General features: G+C 34.4%; 2 protein-coding genes across 3 annotated transcripts in view; one reads left to right on the plus strand and one right to left on the minus strand.

The window, feature by feature from the left end:
- Positions 1 to 4,508, plus strand: part of LOC128160596 (leucine-rich repeat serine/threonine-protein kinase 2-like) — a 43,167-nt gene extending 38,659 nt beyond the window's left edge. The window contains exons 63-67 of the mRNA XM_052823929.1: positions 87 to 262; positions 2,001 to 2,144; positions 2,567 to 2,766; positions 2,988 to 3,080; positions 3,541 to 4,508. Coding sequence (XP_052679889.1) covers positions 87 to 262; positions 2,001 to 2,144; positions 2,567 to 2,766; positions 2,988 to 3,080; positions 3,541 to 3,842 — 915 coding nt within the window. The 3' untranslated portion in view covers positions 3,843 to 4,508. The remainder of the gene's footprint in view (positions 1 to 86; positions 263 to 2,000; positions 2,145 to 2,566; positions 2,767 to 2,987; positions 3,081 to 3,540) is intronic.
- A 140-nt stretch (positions 4,509 to 4,648) lies between these two features.
- The window catches only part of LOC128160597 (histone deacetylase 6-like), a 62,135-nt gene continuing 48,250 nt past the window's right edge, over positions 4,649 to 18,533 (minus strand). For both annotated transcript variants that reach the window (XM_052823931.1, XM_052823932.1), the window contains exons 33-38: positions 12,547 to 12,620; positions 8,822 to 8,884; positions 8,193 to 8,428; positions 7,086 to 7,238; positions 6,608 to 6,736; positions 4,649 to 6,246 (exon numbers count right to left, since the gene is read on the minus strand). In XM_052823931.1, the coding sequence (XP_052679891.1) occupies positions 6,163 to 6,246; positions 6,608 to 6,736; positions 7,086 to 7,238; positions 8,193 to 8,428; positions 8,822 to 8,884; positions 12,547 to 12,620 (739 nt within the window). In that variant the 3' untranslated portion in view covers positions 4,649 to 6,162. The remainder of the gene's footprint in view (positions 6,247 to 6,607; positions 6,737 to 7,085; positions 7,239 to 8,192; positions 8,429 to 8,821; positions 8,885 to 12,546; positions 12,621 to 18,533) is intronic.

Here is an 18,533-nt window from a genome sequence, read left to right on the forward strand (position 1 = left end):
TGAAATGACCATATTCCATGTACCCAGGTCATAAATGTTAAAAAACTTTCTATGGGATCTTTATACTTTTATATTGTGTATTTCAGGAACCCAATGCCACCCCCATGTACTTGTCTCCAGGGAAGAAGCATGAGGCAGTGCGGTGCCTGGAGGCCCACCCCCGGACCAGGCGGGTCTACAGCTCCTGTGGCTCCAAGATCGTGGTGCTGAGTGTCCGTAAAGGAATAGCCCTGGAGAAGATCCTGGAAACCAGGAAAGAAGGGTAGGACAGACAAAATGATTTATATCAAATGTATTGGATAACAAATGTACACTTGATTTAGTAAGACAATGATATGTTAAATGTTAAATAAATGTGATAGGCAACCTTGTGGAAGGCTGGACATTGTTTAAAATTAATATTAAGTTGATGTATGGTGAAAACATTTGCCATACAGTTCACAAGCTGTGCCTATCATTAGTTCGATATTGTTTTGATGTTATACATTAACACCCCATATGTATTTATACCCCCGCTCCGAAGAAGAAGGGGTATACTGTTTTACCCATGTGTGTCTGTCTGTCCGTCCGTCTGTCTGTCCATCTGTCCATCTGTCTGTCTGTCCGTCCGTAACAAAAATTTCTGTCGCATTTATCTCAGCAACTATTTATCGCAGATGCTTGAAATTTTAACACAGTGTTTGTTAAGGCATGCCATATCGTGGGATATATTTTTGTACCAATCGGACGTCAACTTCCTGTTAAATGACGACTTTGCTTATTTTTTAACCAAAATTTTCAAACAAATTTTCGTCAAAGATTTCTCAGCAACTGTTTATCGCAGATGCTTGAAATTTTTACACAGTATTTGTATAGGCATGCCATATCGTGGGATATATTTTTGTACCAATCAGACGTCAACTTCCTGTTAAATGACGACTTTGTTTATTTTTAGCAAAACTTTTCAAACAAATTTCCGTCAAAGAATTCTCAGCAACTGTTTACCGCAGATGCTTGAAATTTTTACACAGAATTTGTATAGGCATGCTATATCGTGGGATATATTTTTGTACCAATCAGACGTCAACTTCCTGTTTAATGACAACTTTGTTTATTTTTAGCAAAACTTTTCAAACAAATTTCTGTCAAAGAATTCTCAGCAACTGTTTATCGCAGATGCTTGAAATTTTTACACAGTATTTGTATAGGCATGCTATATCATGGGATGTATTTTTGTACCAATCGGACGTCAACTTCCTGTTAAATGATGACTTTGTTTATTTTTAGCCAAAATTTTCAAACAAATTTTCATCAAAGATTTCTCAGCAGCTATTTTTGGAGATGCTTGAAATTTGTACACAGTGTTTGTTTAGGCATGCCATATTGTGGGATATATTTTTGTATCAATCAGATGTCAACTTCCTGTTAAATAATGACTTTGTTTATTTTTAGCCAAAATATTCAAACAAATTTTCGTCAAAGATTTCTCAGCAGCTATTTATCGTAGATGCTTGAAATTTGTACACAGTGTTTGTTTAGGCATGCCATATTGTGGGATATATTTTTGTATCAATCAGATGTCAACTTCCTGTTAAATAATGACTTTGTTTATTTTTAGCCAAAATATTCAAACAAATTTTCGTCAAAGATTTCTCAGCAGCTATTTATCGGAGATGCTTGAAATTTTTACACAGTGTTTGTTAAGGCATGCCATATTGTGGGATATATTTTTTTACCAATCGGACGTCATCTTCCTGTTAAATGAGTACTTTGTTTATTTTAGCCAAAATTTTCAAACAAATTTTCCTCAAAGATTTCTCAGCAGCTATTTATCGCAGATGCTTGAAATTTTAACACACTATTTGTTTAGGCATGCCATATTGTGGGATATATTTCTGTACCAATCGGATGCCAGCTTTCTGTTAAATGTCGACTTTGCTTATTTTGCATATTCACATCAGAGCGGGGGTATCACTAGTGAGCATTGGCTCACAGATATCTTGTTGTATTTGACATTGTAGTCCCCGATCAGTGCCGATCTATGGTCTGTGTGTCAGCAACAAGTCCCAGGTGTTTGTCTGTCACAAAGGTCAACCTGTCATCCAGGTGTGGGACATCACCAAGGAAATGCTCAAGGCCCAGATTGATGTCTCCTCACTGGTCGGGTAAGTACCAGTGTCAGGATTCTACATGTATAATTCAAGGAAATTCTGTGTATCAATTTTATTTGATTATTGTGGTACATTCATTTTGTCTTTCATGCTACTTCATGTTTCTGTATCATGTAGTTTCTGTTGAACACACAAGAAGAGAACCTACTTTTAGGGTCTTCTATCTAACCTTTTATCAGCCAGACTCTTTACAAATGATATTATGGTATTAAATGATTATCAAAATTAATAGATGTGAAAAAGGAATATCTTTGCTCAGATAAATGATATTGCAACGTTAAGATAATCGGATAACCACTTTTTCACTTCAATGTATCTCTCTGTTAGATGCATGGCCTTTTTTATTACTGGTATATACAATCATGTACAAGTCCTGAGGATATACTGGTAATACAGTTTAAGCACTTTGTTGACAGACTGAAGTCCACACAGTGTAGGCTTACTGCCCTTTATCTTCAAGAAAACCACGGAATTGCAGCAATGAATCATGGGATATTATGGGCAGGAACAGGAGATGGTAGAATTGTTTTGATTGACAGCAAGTCTGGAACAACCATCGCCTCAACTCACAGATACTGTGGACCGATCCGAGCACTCAAATCTAGCGCATGTAAAAGTAAGCCTTCAATTAGTCGCATTAATCTTATATGCATAAGATTCATTGGAGAAGAGTACAGCCTTAGTTATAGCAAATGTTAGCAAATTTAAAATACAGATTTCAACTTATGCATGAATAAAAATTCTGTAGTTTTGTTAAAAAAAATGATTTAGGCAGTATACAGAGGAAAGTCATCTAAGGACAAAGATAAAGATATTTGATGTGTGTTATTATTTCAGAAAATAAACATTCGAGAGGCAACTTCTGTGGTGTGCTTAGTGGAGGTTTTGGTTACTATAACAGCCAAGAACACTTTGACAAGAAAGACAGAGGTAATTATGTAATTGGAATTTTGGTGAACTAAACTGAAGGATCATCATCCATACAACTGTCCTTCTGGAAACAAATAACATTTTTCACTCATTCTGAAAAACCACTAGCCGACATCAACCAAACTTATATCATTCCTAGGTGAAGGGGAAATCAAATTATGAAAATGAATGGATATACCATTTTTTAAAGGAACGATAGTAATAACTGAAAATAGAAGGGGGCCTATTATATGGTTGTATTTTCTCTATAGGACTTGCTCTATAAAGATAATGAATTATTTATTCCCATATTTCTGAAGGTATAAACATTTTTTTTCAGTATACATGTATTTTATACAGTGTAAACAATGTCATAAATGAAAGTTTAACATGATTATATTCTGTTATTAGAATCAATCTAAAATATTCATGTTCAGTTTTTTTCCAGTGTTAATTTGATATTATCTGTCCTTTATTTCAGACGACGATTTAGGCTGTGTTCTGTTGTGGGACCAACACTTTGCGAGGATTGCTAAAGAACTTCAGACCAGCGTACAAAGAAGGGCTGCTTTTGTGAAGGCTTTCCAAGAGGGAAAACTGAGCAAGTCTCTGGAGCCCATTCATCTGAACTCGGGACTAAGGCATGGTGAGAGCGAAGAATCCTTGCAGAATTTTGAACAATGTACACAGGAAGTGTCTGAAGAGGAGAGCCCAGAAAATCCTCAATGTCAAAATGAGGCAGAGCAATCCCTGCAAGAAAATGAAATGTTTGATTCACTTTGAAAGAGAGTACATGTATTGTTAGGCCTTGTTTGGACAGCATGTTTCCTCTGTCTTAGGCATGTCTTCAAACCAATGTTTCATATGAATTTTCAGAACAGTTAAACAGCATTTTCTGTGTAAGTTCACATACAGTACTTCTGTTAATTATATATACATGTACATGTAACAGTTGTAAGTTAAACAATGTATTCCTATGTAAAGACTATTCATTGCCGTATGAGATTATTAATAATATTCGTCATGGATTATTAACCATTTGCATGCATGTTGTATGTGATGATAAAGTGACATAGTGAAAATTTAAATTTTAGAAAGTTGTGATATACCAAAATCAATTATCGTGAAACTGGATGAAAAAAAAATATCAGAGTACCGGTATACTCTTGAATAATACTATTCATATATTCAGAATATTATACTAGAATAATAGGTAAGACATTCTCAAAGGACTATACACTGCAGCAGCATGACATTTCTCTGTCATTTTTACCAGCGTTTTGTTTGCATATCTCTGTGGTCTTCAATTTACATCTTTCCATACTTTAATCAACAACTTAATTTGCCAATTACCAGAGATAAACTGGCTGCAGGGATTATTTTTTTCAACCAAGATGTAGATTATATGGAAAATTAAATGAACAATTGTAGGGGTCATTTGAGGACTGGCTCACAGCGAGAAATCTTTCCGACGACGAGGCTCTCTCGAACCTCACGGAAATTTCTTCAATGCAGATAAGTTGGTTTCCAGACAATATGTTGTACATGTTTATGCAATATGCAGTGATACAAATGTATTTTATAGAGAAAGAGAGAGAGAGAAACCCTTGGATTTGTTTTACATAGCATGTAATGCCACTGAAGTTCTCCTCCTTCAAAAAGTGTGATTTTTGTTGTACATGCAGATCATCTTTGAAAATCCTTAATCAAAAATTGAGTTTCTATTGTACTAGTGCTTACACAATTGTTTTTGTCTTTGTTGTTGCTTTTGCATTGATTTTTTTTAAATATGATTTTTAAATGTATCAATCCTACCAACATTTTTCTTCTAATTTTGATGAGAAATTGTCTTACTTTAAATGATTAATGTGCAATCAAAAGTGCAATACATTTATTTATACATGTATTAAATGAACAGTTTTAACATTGTTATGTATATTATATAGAGTATCAGTAAATGAACTGATAATGTGATATTAATGCTATATAGTCCCAAATATTTTATTTTTAATTTTACCATTAAAAATATCAATAACATTGAGTTTTACTTTTTATTGTAGTGAGAGGCACATAGACTATATGCTTTTAAAAATCTATCAAATGACCAGTATAAACCCACTTGGGTAATACTTGCAAATAAACATAATATGACTTGATTGGTAGTCTACTGAAATCTGCCAAAAATTGCATTAAGGTAGCTCACTACACTACGAAATAGTTTCTCAAATCAGCAGAAAATAACTTGGTTATGAAAGACAGCATTATGCCTCGGAAGCATGCAAGTCAAAAAGGCAAAGAAAATTTGCAATTTTCGAAAAAAAAATTGATTTAAACGTGATCTGCAGTTCAGAAGCCAGATACTGTAACCTCTGAACTATGACGATACAATTTAACGAAACAATTAAATAGCTATCTTGTGACATAGTGTCGTAAAAGGTCTTGATGTAGTGAGGTACCAGGTACTTATAAGTATAAGCTTCTAAAATGAGAAATAAAACAGATATGATCATATTATTCTAACATGTAATAAATACCATAATGTACATTCAATGAGTATGCAGATTATATAATATCAAATAGAAAGTTAACTACAAGTCGATTTGATACTGTGTAGAGGGAATTATTCATCACCGTCTTATTTCCGCTCCTTTCATCCTCGTCAGCAGGCAAATTTAAGACTGGGTGAATTCCGATGGCTCAATTTATATCTCTTTAATCAAAACTGTGTCTGGGCGAAATCAACTGTTAGAAAAGGTAGAAGGGCTAAAAATACACTGGGCAAAAATAACCCTGTATACAGTATTCTACATTTTCTTGACAGGTTGTTAGAATCAGTACAGCTATCTTCTTATTACATGTGGTACATGTATATGTATTTCTGATTACCGGTAGGTATCTCAAACATCATTGGATGGGAGTCTCTCTGTGTTAGTCCAAGCTAGTAACAATGAATGAAAAATCCTCAACAAAGAACACAATCCCAGCTCAAACTGTTTTCATATAACAAATGATCTGTGTCGCGCTTTTGTCTGAAAATTGTTCTGAATATGTTAAACAAGCAGATCCTCGGGAGTAACGAGGAGTAGATTATCGGGCGCCTCACTCATGTCTGGGACAGGGACGGAGGGGTAGGTAGGGAGCTCCCAAACTTGTCGCAGTGAGCAGCATTTTTGGCATGGAACAGGGCCTGCAAGTAGAAAAACAATACAATTAGAGATGTTTAATCATTTGCCTAACAATTTTGAAAGCAGTTTTTAAAAGTTACAAGAATGCATACAAGAACAGCTTGATTTTAATCTGAATCGTGTAGATTTCAATCTCCCCCATTTCAGTATGAAAAGCAATCGGTTTTTATTATACGTGTGTATTGATATAGCCATAACACCAGATAGGCAGACTGGAGAGTTACCTACCATTTATCTATGCATTTATCTATGTTATGGTCACAGCCATAACACTGGATGGATAGATGGGAGAAGTACTTAACACGTTATCTATGTAATGATCACAGCCGTTACACCAGACGGACAGATCGGAGAAGTACCTACCACATTGTCTATGTAATGGTCACAGCCATAGCACCAGACGGACAGATCGGAGAAGCTGAGACACATCAGGTGTTCCTCCATCACCCCGTGCATCAACATGTGTTCATTGACAAAGCGGCTACAGAAAACCTGTAACAGTCATTACACACTAGAGTTATTTTTCTTTGAATGGACAATTTAGCAATATCTGATTGCTCACTAGATTCAGACATATTATCAGTGTTTTCTTTAGTTGATCATTTTGTTGTCCACTATCAAGTTGAAATTTTGACAAAAGCTAGACAGGTGATTAATGATAAGATCTGAAGGAGAATACAAGATCTAAAGATATGAATCTGGCTTCATCGAAATATGGGGGATGTGTTTGTCAGGGTTATTTGTCGTTGATTACTCTAGGATCCCATTTCGTTAGAATTTGAGTAAAAAGTACAATAGGTAAGTACTGATATGAGTTTAGACTCCATTGAAGAAGTCGTACCTTATAACAGACCAAGCAGATCCAGTTCTCTGTGACATCCCCACACTCCTCACAGGGGGCACCTGTATCAATCCGACCACTGGGGACAGGGGTCACTGAATCTAGGTGGGCGCACCAGGGGAGGGGGGTCACAGCAAACATTTGGGTGTGTCCCTGTCCATATAAAGTATCAAGTGTTATATGCATCTATAATACTTCTGATTACAAAATTATTCATTTATAATTGATAAAAATCAAATATTGACATTGCGATAACACTAGAGAATCTCATGCATTTCTCATGTACATGAAAAAATTAAGGTTTTCTGTAATAACAGATAAGAAGACCTTCAGAATTAACTCATTAACTTCTTTTTAATGATCTTCGATCCTCAGCAACGTTCAATAACTCTAAATTATTCGGGATTTTTTTATTCATACCATATATCTGCTTTTTATATTGACAAATTTAATTAGTCTTGTTATGTTAATATAAGGATCAGGTATTCAAATAACTGCTTGGCTTAGTGGCTCCAGTGAGACCCAGGTAAATGGGTTCCAGCCACCGATACATTAAAAATAAAAAAATCACCAGTTTGGGCCTGATGGAAAAACTTTTCATAAATGTGTGGAGGAAAATAAAAAGAGAAGACTTTCAATTAAATAAAAGTTTATGGATACCAGTTATACTGTTTATACATTCATGATAAAAGCAACAAGGAAATTCCCTCCCTCATCCTATCCCTTTAATTGTCTTCAACTATTTTTCTCCTCAATTCGTAATTTCCTTCTTTTTGTCTTTCACCTGCAGTTCTTTGTTGTTTCAGATGCCTGTCTAAATTGTTTATTTGCCTAACATGAGGCAGTTATTTCAAATTAATAAACAGGTTCACCATTGGCTAATCTTCTAAATAAAAATCACTGGAAGCCATGGGTAAAAAAGTCATTTTTGAAAGCGTTCACCGCCATTCTACCCTACTTTCATGATAATGACGGACTGAAACTTTAATTCAAATTCCTATGATTCAGTAATTAAACTCAGCTTAAATGAATGTGAAAATCAGTAAGTGTATATTTGTGGAAAAACTCCATTTCCAAATTTCCTTGTGTAAATCTGTAAGCTGATACCTGGGTTTCTAACTGTTTGAGAACATCATTGGCTGACAAAGGGGTGGCGTCTGAGGGCTGTCTCCCTCCCTCTGCTCTCCGTACCTCCCCTCCTTTCGCACAGAGAGAACCTGGATCCTCTCCCTCAACAGTGTGTTTTTTACCACCTTCTCCTTTTGTTACAGGGTTATCTGCCCCTTTAGTGCTTGCCTCCATGGGTTCTTTCATTTCATCCATGATTTCTTTAGAACTTTTCTCTGAAACAAAATTAAAGATGGCATAAATGGAAAATAATTTATACAAATGAAAGCTACTGGTGTTAAGAACATTCGTTTTAATGGTGCACAATCTAACAGATTAGAATAGCGTATGTACACATATGTACAGGTAAAAGTCTTAAATATTTCACTTTCAATTATAACAATTGTCAGCTTCATAACCCCCCCCCCCCCCCCCCCCAAAAAAAAAAAAAAAATAAAAGCATCACTAAATTAGCAATTAACCTGAAGCTAATCTAAAGTATATTACAATTTGTACAACTGAACGTACAGTTGAAACAATATTTTACAGAGAGTGCCAACAAGCACCTGCCACACATCCATATACACCTGTAACACACTCATACACACCTGTAACACACCTATACACACCTGAGCTTCCATCACTATTCTGGATCACTACATCTTCTCTGGGATTGCTGCTATCTTCTGTCACTGCAATATTAAACCAATACTCAAGTACCTTTTTCTTAATCAGGAAAAGGTAATAATGTAGTAGCAGGAAGCCTATCTAAAGCCCCTTTTCCCTAAACTGTACACAGCCTGAGAAACAACCAGACTTGCTTATCATGTATGGTATAAACCTTAGGGTACAGAATTACGCACAAAATTCACCTTATTTTCAAAATAAATGAATTGTCTCTCAGAAACTGCGCCGTTGGAAAGGGACTTCAGGTACAGCAAGGAGATAATCAGCAGATAATGGTACAGGTCCTTTAGGTCTATACCCTTAATTTCTGAGAAATTAAATCATATCTGCTGCCAGATGCCTGGTTCATCTCTTATTCTCATTCATTCATTCATATCCCAAGACGACCCTAGCTTAGATGTGCATTGTGTTAGACAAAAAAATATCATATTGATGCTGCATTGTCCAGTGATCCTATAAAAGATATATACGCATCAGCACTGAATGTGGTTGCACAGAACAAACAACATTATTTTTTGTAGAAATGTACTTTGCCCCATCTGGGGGTTTTTTCGCCAGCAGATATACCATCATTAACTGTGACAGCACTCATCAAATTTTTATTGAAACTTCAAAGCAGACACAAGTTGAATTAACAAATTGTTTTATCTTGATTACATCTTAAATCTCTGTCCAACATAACTACCAGTAAACATCCTTTCTACCCCAAGACATAATCATCTGATGGTGAAGCAGCACCAAGAATTTTCCGGTTATGACAGTAGCTGTCACGTACATGCATTCACAGGGTAAAATGCAATTATACACAAGCTTTCTGTTAGATTCAAAATGTCAAACAAAATCTGTAATGAGCAGTTAATGTTTTATTCCTGTAAGCATTGAAAAACAATGTTGAAAACAGTCAGTGTTTTGATTCTATGATACTGTCATACTCACTGCGTGCTCATGAATTATAGCTGAGATTTTGATCTCAACTTAAATATCTAAATATCATGGTTTCCCTATATATACCTTACATTTTTAACAATATAACAATGTTGCTTAATACAAGTCTTACGAACATTAAAAAAAATCAAAATCAGCTTGGGAAATATTGTATTTCTTAGGTAACTCAACTTGGTGAATATTGTACTTCTCGGGTAACTCGACTTAGTGAATATTGTTCTTCTCGGGTAACTTGACTCTGTGAATATTGTACTTCTCGGGTAACTCAGCTTAGTGAATATTGTATTTCTTGGGTAACTCGACTCGGTGAATATTGTACTTCTTGGGTAACTCCCCTCGGTGAATATTGTACTTCTCAGGTAACTCGACTCGGGGAATATTGTACTTCTCGGGTAACTCAACTTAGTGAATATTGTACTTTTCGGGCAACTCGACTTAGTGAATATAGTACTTCTTTGGTAACTCGACTTAGTGAATATTGTACTTCTTGGGTAACTCGCCTCGGTGAATATTGTACTTCTCGGGTAACTACTTGACTTAGTGAATATTGTATTTCTTGAATGACCCAACTCAGTGAATATTGTACTTCTCGGGTAACTCGACTTGGTGAATATTGTACTTCTTGGGTAACTCGACTCAGTGAATGTTGTAATTCTCAGGTAACTCGACTCGGTGAATATTGTACTTCTCGGGTAACTCGACTTGGTGAATATTGTACTTCTCGGGTAACTCAGCTTAGTGAATATTGTATTTCTTGGGTAACTCGACTCAGTGAATATTGTACTTCTCGGGTAACTCGCCTCTGTGAATATTGTACTTCTCAGGTAACTTGACTCGGTGAATATTGTACTTCTCGGGTAACTCGACTTAGTGAATATAGTACTTCTTTGGTAACTTGACTTGGTGAATATTGTACTTCTCGGGTAACTTGCCTCGGTGAATATTGTACTTCTCAGTTAACTACTTGACTTAGTGAATATTGTATTTCTTTGGTGACCCGATTCAGTGAATATTGTACTTCTCGGGTAACTCGACTCGGTGAATATTGTACTTCTTGGGTAACTCGACTCAGTGAATGTTGTAATTCTCAGGTAACTCGACTCAGTGAATATTGTACTTCTCGGGTAACTCGACTCGGTGAATATTGTACTTCTCGGGTAACTCAGCTTAGTGAATATTGTATTTCTTGGGTAACTCGACTCGGTGAATATTGTACTTCTCGGGTAACTCGCCTCTGTGAATATTGTACTTCTCAGGTAACTTGACTCGGTGAATATTGTACTTCTCGGGTAACTTGACTCGGTGAATATTGTACTTCTCGGGTAACTCAGCTTAGTGAATATTGTATTTCTTGGGTAACTCGACTAGGTGAATATTGTACTTCTCGGGTAACTCGCCTCTGTGAATATTGTACTTCTCAGGTAACTTGACTCGGTGAATATTGTACTTCTCGGGTAACTCGACTTAGTGAATATTGTACTTCTTGGGCAACTCGACTTAGTGAATATAGTACTTCTTTGGTAACTCGACTTGGTGAATATTGTACTTCTCGGGTAACTTGTCTCGGTGAATATTGTACTTCTCAGGTAACTACTTGACTTAGTGAATATTGTACTTCTCAGGTAACTCGACTTAGTGAATATTGTACTTCTCAGGTAACTCGACTATAATATGAATGATTGTACTTCTTGGTTAGCTTATAATCATTGTACTGACCTCAAAACAGCAATAATTGTAAAAAATATTTTTAGCCATCATCCTGCGAATAAATCTATGCGTATGAGTTTAATTAGCGTGACCTTAACTATTGCTAGTTAGAAACAAAGAAACTCAAAGGAAGGACTTCTTAAAAGGTAAAAGTTCCTTCAGCTAAGCTTGCCAAGACACCTGTTGTGATTCTATGTAAATTCTGTCCAATTTATGATAAAAGGTCATATTTTTAACACTCCTTCAGAAAGGCTCAAAGCTACATACATGTATATAGTACATACTCTCTCTCTCTCTCTCTCTCTCTCTCTCTCTCTCTCTCTCTCTCTCTCTCTCTCTCTCTCTCTCAGAATTTCTTTAAGTTAGAGTCACCTGAACTACGCAGTTATAAAAAGGAAAATCAGAGTCTCATTTCAAAGCACCACAAAACAATTCCACTCCCATCAAGGTATTAGTCAGGGGAAAATCAACACCAATATTAAAACTTTTTTAAAAATTAATATCATCTTTACGGCACAAAGCAGCAGATAGTTTAATATCCTTAATTGACTCTTGCTTCTTTTGGCTTTAAAACAGTTTTTCCTCTTTCATTTTACATTGAGGAAAATCAATTGGAATTTCCAATGTAAAATTCAACGTTCTCATTTAATTATATCCTGTGGGTTTAAGTATTGCACATCATGGTATTTGATTACAATCTTGATGATTATAAAAATTCTCATATAAAATAAATGTTGTAAAATGTTACTTAATGTTACGCAATTTTAAAAAAAAAAAGATCCATTATTTCATATTAACAAGTAGCTCTCCTTTAAATATTTCTTAATCAAAAAAAAAAAAAAAATTTAAAATGCTGGGTTTTTTTTTTTTGCAAGTTCAATGAGTTCAATGAATATAACATATCTTGCATTTCATTGTAACTGTATAAAACACAAATTAAGCATCTAATTTTTTTCAAAAACAATACAAGTTTTTTCATAGAAACAAAGGGAGATAACTGCAGTAGAGAAGTTACCTTGAATATCTGTTAGTTTCTTTGCCAACTCATTCATCTTCTCCTCATCTTCTTCATCTTCCATGGTCCTCTGACTGAAATAAAGTCAAATTGTCACAATAAGAACAGTGTAAACATGTTGTTGAAATAAATTTCTATCATACTGTATAATATTAAATGGATATTTCAGCCATTTAGGTGATTGAATTGTATAGCTTTCTATATTAGTAAGACTAAACTGATATTAACAATATGTTACAAGGTCAATGGTGTGAAAATAAACACTAAATGTGTTAAGACGATGCCAAAGTTCCAACAAACAAATGACACCTTTGCCTTCTCTCATGACAATTTGACCCACTGGGATTTCATGTATTGATCAAGTATGAATTTTTTCTGCATACTTATAAGTTCAAAAGGTAATGGTCATTGACTGATTAGACAGACAAGCCAAACAGAAAGTTCACTGAGAGAGGATTTCTTGGATTTAAATTTAAATAATAATTATCGCCATTTTAGGTAACGCAAGGTTACCATAAGCAATGATTATTTTGTTTTTAATTTCCAGCAGTTTCATGCAAAACCAAATTGAACTTATTTAATTTGGACTCATCAGTTTGATTATGCAGTATTTTTCCATCATGAAAATAATCAGAGAGACCCTTTCAGACATAACATTAAAAGCTTCGCTAAAATTTCATTAGAGCCGGAACTTGTACAATTTCTTTCCATGGAACATTGTGCAATTTCTAAGGATTTATTAACCACTCCATTAACCATGAAAATTTCTGCGACATTCTTCAGATCAAAACAAGTAATTGGCCTTCTCATGATATGTTCAGAAACAAGAATCGGACCAATTTTTCAATCTCCTTGACACAGACTAGAAATTACTCTATTGAGTACCATTTTCTATTCATTCCAGTGAAATTATTTTTTTTTATGTCTTTTGATTCTTTGTGGAATCGGCTGATGCTTGTTTTCTGTCATTCTTTTCTTCCTATTGCTGATTGCTTCAGCATAAGATTAAATTAATCCGATGGACTAATATCATCCACCGTGTAATCTATATGGGTATTTCTCATTTTGCACTGATTTGCTGCGCCTTTATGAAGACCTTAAAAAATCTTCCCAACAGACCTCTAACCTTGGTCGTTGATTGACACAAAATCATACATCTCTGTGTTTTAATACGTATCACGGAGGCCAGTGGCTTTTTGCTTGGACCGCTAGAGACGAAAGATGAGGAGATTGCACTCACAAATTGACTCTGGACGCAAAAATCCTAGCAACACATTAAAGTGCCTGTCACTCTTTCACTTCTCTTGTCAATTATTTACTTTTCATCATACCATTTTGTTCCTATATTGCACCCCTAGAGGCCTGGAAGGCATGGATATTTTGATGGTAAGACCAACTTTTCAATTTTATAAGTCAAACAAATTAAGAAGCAATGTAGTCACTGTTGAGAACTAATACCAATTATTCAAGGCGGCCAACTTTTAAGTTTTCTTTGCACATATATTTGCAAATTCAAGTAAAATACAGAGTATATATAATATATACCTTTGGTGAAATTGTTACTTACCATCATTCTATTAAATTGAACACTATAAACAAGATATAGTTTTTTACACTGGATAGTAGAAATAATATTACTTAGCCTAATCAAATATTACAATTTGAGGAAAATCATTATGATAATTGAAGTATTTTTCTTATCTATTTCGAAGTGTTGAAAGAATATTTTGAGATGACTCCTAAAAAGAACCAGATGGCAGATTATCTTAAAATTTCACAAATTTACTAGAATTGGTGTAATTTATGTATGGTAAAATAATAAAGAGTTTTGCTATTGTAGTTTTTACACAAAAAAACCCAAACTGGCCTCCTTAACTTCGCATTCTTTTCAAATCATCAGCTGCTGCAGTAAATTTTGTAGTTTTGTACTGAACATGTAATATATAAGACACAAGTCATTGATAGAAAGTTTATGTTTTTTGAAAATTCTTCTTTATTCATGATTTAAACTTTCAAGGTCAATGTACACTCCTTACCTGATTAGCAAGTAGCTTCATGGTAATTTCTGGGCAAGATTAAGTCAAGGGGAAAGATTTAATTATTGGTCCAAAAGTGGATTTCAAAGAGATAGAATTTAGGTTCAAGGTCTCTGCACACCCTTTACACACAAACACTTTTAATGTTAAGTAAATTAATGTATGAGCCACATAGAATAAAGTGGAATTATAGTATTGGTCCAGCCAAGGACTTTATAAAGAGTCCAGATAACATATCCTTAAACCAAAGGTTCCTTTGTGAAGTATGAAATACATGACTGGGGCAAGGGGGGAGAACATATATTATTATCAGGAGAATAGGATTTTACACAGTTTCAAACTTAAGGTCTGCTGTACCTTTAACCTTGAAATCAGCAACTTGGTTCAAGGTCACTGCATGCCCATTATATAAAGAATACTCCTTGGGTGAAGTATTATCAAGATTTGACCAAGAGGAGAGAAATATGCTATGAAAGAGTAATGATGGATAAACTGACAGATGGATGGACAGACAAATATCTGGAAGGGTAAAAATTACCACAGATCAGGGCCCTTGAAAATTGTAGACAAGATACAAGTTATGCCAATAATGTTGTGTCCACCTTTTAATAGCTCTAAATGTATGATCCTCATGTGGGAATCCGTCTGTTTCATATTGTTTTCATTCACAGAATGGATAGGGAAGCTGTGTTTTAGGCCATTTGCTTTGGTACACTCTAATTGTGATGGAAAGCTCTTAACTTGCTTCCTTAAATCACTGGATCTCACTTTCCTGGGCCCCACTGATGTAAATCAAGGTTAGACAGTCATTCATTATTTAGTTTAACAAGCAGGAGTGAAAATGTGAAACTGCCACAAAACTGAAACAGTCGGAAAACTTTCAAAGACAGTCTGATCTAATGATACAGACTCATGTCACTTCAACTTCTCTACTGTTTAATGGAAAAATACTCAAACATTTAGTCACTGAAAAGAAACTGAAAGAGAATTGATGTGCCAACTGCAGATTGTACAGTCAGATGTTTCTGGGTGCTAATTCAATCTAAAATACACATGTACCAGAAGTCATACAATTCTGTTTTATAAAAATGACAGACAGAAATTCACACCATTGAATTTGTCAAATTCTTGATTAATATACTGTTATTATTTTATACTCTTAGATTATCACTCTAAACACTTAAAAATACATATAAAACCAGAATTCTGTTACTTCTGTGAGAGTATATGAGAGCATGGTTCATGACTATAACTAAAGAAAGTTTTATATGTATAGACAAACATTCTGAACTGTTAAAATCGATCAAGATGATATATCAGTCACAATCCTAAAATGTTTCCATTCTTCTCAAATTCTACATTTAATCTGGTATTGAAGGTCCCATTTGATGTTGATCACTTTTATACTAAGATAAGATGTCTCATTTTTCTGAAGAAATATTGACTACAGCTGTACTGAAGGATATATATCACAACCATTTGTTTTTCCCGGTGATCGAAGCATCAATCTTTCATTATATGATAACACTGATAATGTTTCGTAATCACTCATGTCAATTTAAGGATGATCTATATATAAGTTAATCAAACGCTGATATTCCAAACACTGAGACAAGATTTCCCTCCAAAAATGAGATAGATTTCTTTATATATATGTACTCATGGGTTCAAATGTCCATAATACATATATCACTTTAACATTTTCAACATAAATAAGATGTGGTCAAGCTTGTGGGACTTAGAGATGCAAAAATAATATGTCTGAGTTTACTGGCTTTCAGGTCATAGAGTTCTAAATAGAATCTATACAAATCATTTAAATCAAAATAAATGTATACCCCTTCACATCACTGGTACTTGAAATGTTTAACCAGAGCCAGATCAGCAGACGTCAACATGATTCATTGCATTTGATGTGAAGAGAGAACATAACATGTATCATGCTTATAGCACCAATCTAGCAAACAATCGGGGGATTTCATTTGTAGTCCAAAGTACTGAACCAACTACTGTACCCCTTTTCAAAATGGCAAATTAATTAAAATTTTATAAAGACAACACCATGATGATATTTGTACAAGATAAAATATAACAAAACCAAATCATGTTTTTTGAAGCCAATTGCCTCCTGAACTTGAACAAAATAAGTATCCTTCCAACAATTTTTAAGCAATATATTCCAACTGACTGTCCCATGATTAATGAACTACAACTTAATTAGCAGAAAAAATCAAATGATGTACTGTCTGCTGTTAGGTATATTGCTTACCAAGAAACCTTATTACATGTACAAATAAAATCAAGGGATCAGGAAATTATATTATTAAGGAAGATTAACCTGATACGCAGTTTTTTTTATCAGCAGTTTGGATTGATGACTGAGATCCCTACAGTACAAAGCCACCCAGACTTCATTTTCATTACATACATATAACATACATTACTGCTGTAATCTTCTGACTTCATCCTCCCAGTAAAGTCTATCAGAAAGCAATTTCGATCTTACACAATGGCTGTATATATATATATATCCACTCAGACTGTAATCATTACAATGGGAATAAAGAAATAAAATTAATCTTCAAAAGCCTGGCATTAATGTATATACGTAATTTCTGCCCTTCGTTTTATTCCCTAATCTGTGGTCGCTGAGATGTGAGTGATTGGGGGGATCAGGATTTTGTAGGGATAGTGTTCACAGATAAAAAGTCAGGTGTCTAAACAGACCTGTGTTACCTCCACTTTGATGATTTCCCTCCGAGTTTGCAAGGTTCAAAATCAAAGCGCTGTACTAAAAACCAACATCTTGAGGTCAATCGTTGGTTAAATTCTGATCATGCTTAAAAGTCTGAATTTCCTCAGTTTTGCTGTACCTAGCTTCCCTTTAAATTCTTGTCAATAAAACACTTTCATGAATATGTACTTAAAATTATCTTGCTGAAGGTTTTTAATTGTGTGGTGCTTTCAACTGTAAATGTCCCTTTTATTGTAGCTTAAGAGAAAAATTCCTTAAGTTTTACTACATTAAACCTCCTGTCTTTAAATTAATGTAATGTAAGAGATTTGTGCAATTTAGATAAATAGTATTAGGAATGCTTTTGTTTTCAGAAAACTCCAAGTATAAACTTGCTTTTTTTCAACTGACCCGTTCATATGTGTATAAACATGTGTATATTAATCTTGTATATGTGTATATTTACAATATAGATCTATATCTACCAAGTGTAATATTCCCTCTATTTCTTAAGGAAACTTAAATTTTAAATTCATAACTCTCTAGAAACAGGCAAACTGAAATCTACACACCCCGTTTATGATTGGTCAAAATCTACAGCGACTGAAACTGACGAGAAACTGACAGGACTGAAATTGACACGCCCTGTTTAACGAAAGGTCAAAACCTACAGCGACCTAAGAAATATCACGGACTGCACGAAATAATCATGATGATGTCTGAGACTCAAAGTCTCACAGGAGACGGTTTAGCCTTTTTTTTTTAAGATAATGTACCTAATATGTCATTTAATAGTAATTCAGTGAATTTTACTTACATTTCATATTCACTTTATCATTTAGATAAAAGACAGATGTTAATTTAATATAAACAATAATTTAAAATGCTTTCTTTAATGATTCATGCGGCTTATGAAGGTAGTGATCATTGCAGAAAAAAAAAAATTCTGCAATGTCGCTATCTTCCCAAATGAATCACCAAAGAAAACATTTTATTGTTTAAATGAGCTGTATACAGCTGTTGACCAATAAACAATACTATAGAGTAATTACATGGAAATAATTTTCCACTTGCAATATTAATTGTTCACTTAAACATAACCACATACTATAATGTTCAGTATTACATATTACTTATAGATATCAAACATTTCCTATGCAATAAAGGAAACCCAATCGCATGAAAGTAATCTAGGTTATTTAAATAAAAGGTAATTT

This window comes from Crassostrea angulata, chromosome 8 (assembly GCF_025612915.1).
Source record: "Crassostrea angulata isolate pt1a10 chromosome 8, ASM2561291v2, whole genome shotgun sequence".
Classification (NCBI taxonomy): Eukaryota; Metazoa; Mollusca; class Bivalvia; order Ostreida; family Ostreidae; genus Magallana; species Magallana angulata.